We start from the raw sequence: 8,872 nt of genomic DNA, 5'->3' as shown, positions 1-8,872 counted from the left end.
TACTGAGCGGTATTTTATCTTAAATGAAGTGTTTCGAATACAAAAACCACTTTGAAAAATACACTAATGAGCAGATGATACTCTGCGTATAATGAGCTCACATTTAAAAAATAAAAATAATATGAAATAACCATTTGAAGAAACACTATTCTATTAGTTGAGAAATTTTATTATTGAAATATAAGGGTAATTAAATAAAACAATGTACTTCGTAAAATTAAAGTAATATGCATGCATTTATTTCAATCAAATGAACAAAAAATAAAATAAGACGCTTCAGTCAACTAAAAAAAACTTCTTATTAATAGTAAGAAACATTGATAGGTATGAGGAGCCCTACTACAAGTCACCTGACTGCAACGATTCGTCGCCCCGCCCGCGCCCCCATTCGAATTCATGCGCATTTAAAAATCTGTAGTTTTCATTAAAAAAGCGTATCAAAATAAAAAACATAAGCCCTCAAATAGAATATCAGTAACCAATAATCATTAATAAAGCAGCATACAAAACTTTGCTAAAGTGAACTTTTTAGTAGTTCGATAAGTATAACCTCACTTAGAAAAATAGAATCTATCTTAATATTGAAGTTGCCCTCTCTGTATTTCCAGTCGCTCACTTAGTAATTCCAGTCGCTCACTTAGTAATTAAGTCGCTCGGATAAAATTTTAATATCTGAAATGGATATATCACAATCCACTTTTTGTAAGCTCGTTCTGGATTTTATTATAAATCAATATTCGTCGTCAGTTTAGTTAATTTTTCGCTTACTCAAATTCATACCGCTCAAGTTATTAAAACAATATGTCATCATCAGTCGCAAAGTTTTTTTTTGTTCGCTCGTTTTATAATTCCCCATATTTATAGCGTGATAGTAAACGTTGAAGTCAAAGTTAAATTATTTTAAAATAATATGTAGCCTTCAAGGTCTGTTTAACCACAGACCGCATATATATGAAGCAGTGGCTAGCTGGCTAGTGACTGACTGCTGTGCCGAAGGACCCGGGTTCGACCCCCAGTAGGGGTTAACATGGTTGATCGAAGTGTTCATGTTAACTCTCGCGTCGTGAAAGAGGTCATGTCATGCCGTAGCGTAAGTAGATTATACATTAAAGTATAGAATATACATATTTATGTATATTATAAGTAATTACAGGCTAAGTAGGTACTTTTGTAGGATTCGTGGTGACATAACTATGTTACTACCACTAAATGGTGCAGCTAATGCAGTGATCTAATGTAAACTAATTAACAACGCTAGTAGGTAAGTACTTATTATAAGTTAGTATTTCATAATAGCGATTACCTTCAAACGATTTTCCCTTTTCAAACGTCATCCACCTAACTATCTTTAATTCTTTACGAAATCTGCAAAAGTCGATTTCTCGCCAGCCCGCGGCTAAGGGCGTGCGCGTTCTCCCTTTGTTTACCTTTAAAGGTCCAGTGGGCTGCGAAAAAGTGGACCGCACCACACCGGACCGTAGAAAGTGAAACTCCGGGGCCGGTATAAAAATTGTAGCAACGACTGTACCGAGCTCAGTGATAGCGCGGGAAGCAACGCGCGCGCCGCTTGAAACAGCCAGCAACATGGTCAGTGCCTCTACCTATACAGCCTCTTTGCTGTCTGTGAAAAAGTTTGGTGTCTGAAACAAAGAGTTTGCATACCTTCTTGTGCAAGTTTTTGAAATGTGATTTCGAACACCAAGCGCTATCTTTCTTTTTCTTCCTTCTTCTTAGTTCTTAGCTCTTCCGGGATTTGGTTTCCTGTCTTTCTTCTGTCTTCGTTCTACACTTTCCTCTTTTATCGTAAGACTAGAATAAGATTCTGCTTTATTCACTACCTTAGTTATTGAGTACCTAACCTACATAATACAGCACCACTATACCTACAAGCAATATGTGTATCTAGGTATACCTACCTAAATATAGTTTCCCCAAATGATCAGAAGTACCTTAATCCTACTGTACCGTAAAAACCACCTAGCACTGATAAAAATACATACATGTATTTTTTGCATTAGCCGACAAATTTTAATTAAATTATGCAATATATTGCATTTAATTACTCACTTACCTTATCATGAGTCGTTATTACCAATAGTTGGCTGAAAGTAGAGCATGAACAATACGAGGCCGAAATACAGGCGATAGGAAATCATTGCAACACTTTAACTTAACATACTTAAATTAATTAACAAAGTAACTAATTGTTCTCTTGTTTCGTAAATAAATATTTATTCACATGAAATACCTAGTTTATATGGTAGTTAAACACCGGAATGTACAAGTAGTATAAAAATGGTCAATTAAAAACCAAACAAAACTAAATGTAACTAGGTATTAGGTATAATATACTTAATGGAGTTTAATAAGTAAATATAATAAACTAATTAGAGGTACTTACTTAAATACAATCTAATGTTTCGTTAGGTTACAATAGTACCTACTTGTAAACTAGTAACTAGTAAAATATTGTTGCCTATTGAATAATGCCCTTATTAAACTGACCGCCAGCTAGTAGGTATAAGTACCTATTTCATTGGATACAATCTTACAAGTTACCACGTTTGACATGTTTGACACCAACCTCGTTATAAATTAACACAGGAGTTATAATTTTTATAATAGTAACCTTACAGACACTTAGCAGACCTTGATTAGGCAATGACTCTCCCTATGGTAGTAACGTAAAAACGAATCCAATCCATGTAGAAAATTTTGGAATTACTGTAAGTAACTACTGTAGTAGTTTAAAAGAATTCCCAAAGTCCTTACACATAAAAAAAAGATAAGTAGGTACCTAGCTGCAGCTATAACTAAGACCTTGATAACTGTGAATTGTCATAAAAATATCACTTGTATTTTACTCAAAGGCAATAATTGGCATTGGCGAGGACCTTTCACCATCAGGCTACTCGAATACCTACCCACTGTCGTAAAATATGAGAATAACAATATTGCGACTGACATTTTGATATAAGACCTCAAGGCTGGACAACTGATGAAAGTTGTTGACAATGATAGCAGTTGATCATGGTCATTTTATCATTATAAATATGAGTATGAGATATACTGCTTAACAGAATACAGCTGAACTGGCTGAATGTAAGGCGAGGTCTATTTACTCTAGCTATAACCGCAAAACAGCATAAACCTGGTTTAATTTACAAATGCATTACTTATGGTATTTGACTGCGCAAAACATAACGATTAATGTTTCAAGTTTCAACTGTTATCAATTTCCATTGTTATCATCTTATAATCATGCAATCACATAGCCTATGGAATAATTTCACTTTCTAAACGTAAAATCATCGTAAAACGGAAGTTAAAAAATACAAAATAAAATGGCCATCCGTTTACACCGCCAAAACAAATCGAGCGTGCGATCGAATTCTTACGAAACATTAATAATTTTGCATCGCTGCAACGGGGTTTTGAAAGTGAATTTCGAGCACTTACACCGACCTACTTTTGCGGTTAACAGTGGAAACAGAAGTTGTTTACGATAACTGGTTTTCGAACGTTGCAAGGGCTGTGTGGGCAGCTGTTCAGATTAAATACAAAATTCTGTAGGTACTTACTCCTACACAATACGCCTTCCCCGCTATTTAATCATCTAAAGTACTTAGGTACCTACTTACTTAACTAATGACAATTTAAAGTCCTTATTTCCAAATAAGTACAATCAATACTTGTTTAGGTCAAACTAAATCCCAAACATTATAAACTCATTTATTATCTACAAACAACAAACACCCATCGTTTATTCAAATTAGCCGATTGTGAGTCCGTTAAAACATCCTCATTAGTAAAACAAACATACCTACTCACGTCACTATGAGTAGTGAGTACAGAAAGCTCCAATTACATTGCGGTTGCGTAACGCGGCACTTACGATTACGTGTCCGACTGTACTTAACGTTGCCATGAGCGGGGAAAAGTTACACCAACACCATGTCAGGAGGTGAAAGATGGATTGATTATGCGATTAATAGTAGTTAGATGCCTTACGAATCTTATGATTTATGATACTCAATTAAAGCTTCGAGATATACAAACATACCTGCCCACCTATAAGATAGGAACGAACTTATTGTAATCGTTATTGAAAGACAGAAGAAGACGTAAACAACCAAACGTATTGTAACTGACTGAAAAACGTACGGGTAACATAGGTACCCATAAAAGTATCGTGTGAATAAAATAAAAAACCCTCCCATTCTCGTCAACAGAAGCTCATCCTCCTAGCCGCAACGATAGCCGTGGCTTCAGCCCGGCCGCGGTACATAGCCCTGCCGTCAGACCAGATCGCCTTCGTGGACCTCAGCTCCCTGCACCTGCGCCGGGCGCCTCGCCAGACCCTGGAACCGCCGCCGCCGCCGCAGCAGCAGCCTGTATACCAGGAGTATCAGGAGTACCAACCTCAGAGGACAAATGAGCAGTACCAACCGCAGCAGTTGAATGAGCAGTACCAGCCGATACCGGTGCAGCAGTATGTCCCTCAACGTAAGTGATAACATTTATTTTTCTTAACTATATTGCTTATTGGTGAGGATAGTTTGAGCCTAAAGGGAATATTTCAGCATCATCATGCGTAATATTGGACGCAGTGTTTTTACATCTATTTTAGTTATTTCTTTAGCTTATTCTCTCCTTGTACCTACATGTCCCCTAATCTAGATCAAAGTTCACAACAAAATGTCAAAGAAAGCGAAGCAGATCATAATGTGTATTTGAGCGCGTACCTACATCCATCATGTTTCGGCTAACAGCTTTCTCTTGTGGCAACAGCCCATACGTGCAGCCTGAACCTCGGGTTACGCCATTAAAACCCGTAATACGAGCGTCACAAATGCGGTAATTGAAAGCGTGGCTAAATCCACGGAGCACAAAGGATTAACTTGAAACTTTCTACCATTGTGGTGGTCTGTTACTCTGTTACCGAACCGTGGATTGATGTAACTCGTTTAACTGCTTTACATTCAGATCGGATCCATTCACTGATGAAGCACTTTCCTCCTTTGTTCGTTACAAATCTTGAGATTGTATCGTAGCGACTACTTAAAATATTATCTTATCAAATATCAATACTTAGTATCTCGTTAACTACGTACTTTCGTTAGGGATTGTTTGTGCCTTTGTCACATATAAATAACTTTATAAATAGTACTTAATATTTGAAAGGAAATTTTACCACAGATATGGCTCTAACAACCTTAAAAATATGAAAAATATGTCTATAATATACCTACATATAAAGGGGGTGACTTAGTAGTTACAGGTCTACTTTGCACCTTAAAATATCACAACAACGTCAATAACTGTATGTAGACTGTTATAATTTATAAAAATAAGCCAAATCAAACGATCATCGCATGCAAATTAAGTTACGAAACGATAGCGAATAATAAGTTTTAAAGTTTGAAAACTAATAAAGTTTTGCGTGGTCCATCATTGAATGTTTTATTGCAGCAATTTACACCATAAATAAACTGGTTGTTACAGCAACAGAGATTCAGTATTATCTGTTATCCATACTCTATCATTAAACACTTTTAGACCGGAACTTAAGGCGCCAGACACTTGTTACTATTTATCTTGTAATCAACTTCCTGGTTTTCTTGAGAAACTGGTCTGATAGTGAGAGCTACTGTCTCCAATTAAACAAGATGGTGGCCTACCGGGTTTATACCATTACCGGTGCCTGTGAGACTTTGTGTTCAGTTTCATTTCCTTTCTAAGCTTCCGAGCTTCGTCTGTCGCTAGCTTAATTAAGTCTGATTTTTGAAATTAGTAGCCACTTACGCAGAGTTGCAGAACAGAACTCCAAGTTAATGTCGACCTTAAAATGTATTGCTGCCTTGCTTTGACAGTATACGGACAGATAGAGACGCATATACATAGATTTAATGCCGACAGCTTTAGCTTAATGTTCCCTTCTGCAACTCAGCGTTAAACGCTATTACAATGTCTTCATTAATTCGTAGGTATTTATTATGATCTAAACATAACTTTCTGACAACATAACAAATGCACTTTATTTCTATAATTCCAGCTATAGCGCTGGCGCCGCAGCCTGTCCCGGCAAGGATAGTCCAGAACCCTGACGTGTCAAGCGCGGCGTCCCAGTACGAGTCTAGGCCTCCGGACTTCGGCGAATATGTGGACTTTGGCGCCCACACTGGGGACAACGGCGCCTTCGGATGGTACGCCGACTACCCAATCAATAACCATCATGATAGCTATAGACGGAAGTAAACTATTGCCGCCTTAGTTTATGTTCTTACCAAAGACAGTATTACGAATTTAGGCTAAATATTGCAACACGTGAAATAGAATTACCGCACATTTGTTTCAGACGGTTAATTCTGATATTTTGGCACTTTTTTTTAGGTTAGTCTTAGATGTTTTGTAGTTCCTAGGTTTTTGATGAAACTCGTCAAAATAACACTGTGATACGCACCAAGTTAGTGTTCGTAGGTTAATTAGCAAGTACGCAATTCAATTTTGCATGATGCAGCATACGAATAAATTTATTCTTTTTTTATCATTTCAATCTTCACTTATAATCACTTCACTTTTTATTTCTTTCTACTCTCATGTTTCACTTAGCTTGATATTTCTTTACTATTTCTGCTATATATACCTATTTAGTTTAAATTCAATATTCTGTAATTTTATTAACCATATTTTATACACTTTATGCACTTTGTATCAGTTCATATTCTTAACTAACTACCTTCTTAACTTACCTACCTTTCACTGTTACTTTTTTCCATATCTTCAAACTCTTGTTTCTTACTATGTTCACGTCTTCTCTCTTTTAAAATATATTTTATATGAATACTATTTCTCTTATTTTTCTTCCTTTTCTTGATCTTTCTGCCTGTCTTATCTTTTTTTAACTTTGTCTTATCTATTCTATATCCTGTTTGTGACCTTTATATTTCCAGTTCTTCCCTTTAATTAGTAAGCATTATGTAGTACCTATAATGAACTAAAAATCTCATTTTTTCTTTCCTTTACATGTCACTATATTTTTCATTATACATATATTATTACCTATAGACTCTTTAACTTTTTATTATGATCATACATTTCATGCCTTTATTCTTTTTTCCTTCTACTTTTTTGACCTATCGAGTATTGTATGGTTTCATTTCTACGTGTATTGTATTTATCTCGACTACATCTTACATCTGACTTTTCTTCATAAAATATTTTATTTAAACTTTACGGTTTTCATAAAATTATATTTATCTTCACAATGTTTTTTCATTTACCAAAGTTATTCGGCCTACTCTTATATTTTATTATTTAATGTATTCATTCTTTCTTTACCTTTATTCTTCATTCTATCTACACTTCTTTGTATCTTTATAGTGTATTCATATCTTTATAATGTCGCTGACATCTTGATTACTACACTAAGTTGTTTTATCTTTGCTCTTTAATCTACAGGGTGTTGCAAAAAGGGTATACTAAGCCGAAACCTACATGTGCAGCATGGTATATCTAAGCCTGAAACTGAAATCAGAATTTGAAAATTCGCGAAAAAAAATATTCATTTTCCATAGAAACTTTGTTGGTCACGTGACTTTTTACTATGGGAAAATAATTTTTTTTTCGCGAATTTCCAAATTCTGATTTCAGATTCGGGCTTAGATATACCATGCTGCACATGTAGGTTTCGGCTTAGTATACCAATTTTGCAACACCCTGTATAATGTATTAATTCTATTCTTCCTTATTTCTTAAAAATTTCATTTATACCAAACCATTAATTTTCAATTTTGTTTACTTTCTTGTATCTTTCGCATTTTAAAGTTTACCTTCTTGTTCTATTTCTTCTTATCTTTTTTTCATAATTTATTCTTTTATCTTCTACTCTATCTTTTTTTTTAATTCTGTACCTATAGGATTTATGACTTTCATAATCTTAAACTTATCACATACATTCAACATTCATATTGTATTGTATTCTTCCATGTTTGTACATTAAAGTTATCTACTTTATCTTTCTGCTCAACTATACATAGTACTTTCTAAAAACCACTATAAAGAATTTAATATTTCCAACTTCTTTTCATCTTCACTATAATCTATCATTGTTTAATCTTTATTAAGTATATTTTTTCTTGTTTTCGATATTACTTATTTTTATATGTCACCATCACTTGTATCATTACTAACTATTATAAGTACCTAGACATTGCAGTTTTGAATTTATCAAGCTCGCTAAAATATGTAATATAAAATTTCAATACCAGCGACTTGAGATGGTTAAGTCGTTATATATTTTATACTACTCTTCTCTTTGTCTTACTGTTGTCTACCTGATTATTTTCTCTGTCATCTTCTTCAATTTCTTTTTCGTTATCCTATCTTATATTATTTAAATTACTTTTTAAGTACTTCATATCTCTCTCTATCTTTTTTCTATTTTTCACTTTATTCTTTAAATCTCAACTTTTCTTATTCTGTTTCTCATTTTATTTTATTTTCATCCTTCTCCTAAATTCTGTTTTATTTATACTAAATATTGTTGTGTATGTATTAATTATTTATGAATGTGTTTTACTTATGTTCTCTTTCAACTATATTCTCTCTATATTCTTTTTATTTCCTATCTTACCTTGTCTGATTTCACTGCCTTCTTTGGCAATCTTACATCAACTTATTCTTCATACGACTATACTATTTATTTCTATTTTCATTTATAAACTTTACACCTTTTCCTTATTTCACCTTACTTTGTTTTTCATATTACTTTCTTTATCTGTATTCTATTATTTTTTCTTCTTGCTGATCATCTTGTCTTACTTATTAAATATCTTTTCTCTTTTTCTTCTGTCTCTAAATATTTCTATCA

The 8,872-nt window shown here is 34.0% G+C and overlaps 1 protein-coding gene across 1 annotated transcript; it reads left to right on the top strand.

Annotated features, from left to right (window-relative positions):
* Positions 1–1,508: 1,508 nt before the first annotated feature.
* Positions 1,509–7,452, top strand: LOC105394453. The gene is made up of 3 exons (XM_011566357.3): positions 1,509–1,587; positions 4,233–4,506; positions 6,056–7,452. The coding sequence occupies exons 1-3, from the start codon at positions 1,585–1,587 to the stop codon at positions 6,256–6,258; spliced, it is 480 nt and encodes a 159-aa protein (XP_011564659.3). The 5' UTR covers positions 1,509–1,584; the 3' UTR covers positions 6,259–7,452.
* The last annotated feature ends 1,420 nt before the right edge of the window (positions 7,453–8,872 follow it).

The sequence above is a fragment of the Plutella xylostella genome, chromosome 3 (genome assembly GCF_932276165.1).
Source record: "Plutella xylostella chromosome 3, ilPluXylo3.1, whole genome shotgun sequence".
Classification (NCBI taxonomy): Eukaryota; Metazoa; Arthropoda; class Insecta; order Lepidoptera; family Plutellidae; genus Plutella; species Plutella xylostella.
Note: the sequence above shows the minus strand (reverse complement) of the source record. Positions and strands in the feature narration are given on the sequence as shown.

Bases quoted from the DNA above. Each gene is read 5' to 3' on its own strand.
- LOC105394453 (XM_011566357.3), top strand. The intron at 4,507-6,055 runs GTAAGTGATAAC...CTATAATTCCAG, and splicing joins GCAGCAGTATGTCCCTCAAC to CTATAGCGCTGGCGCCGCAG.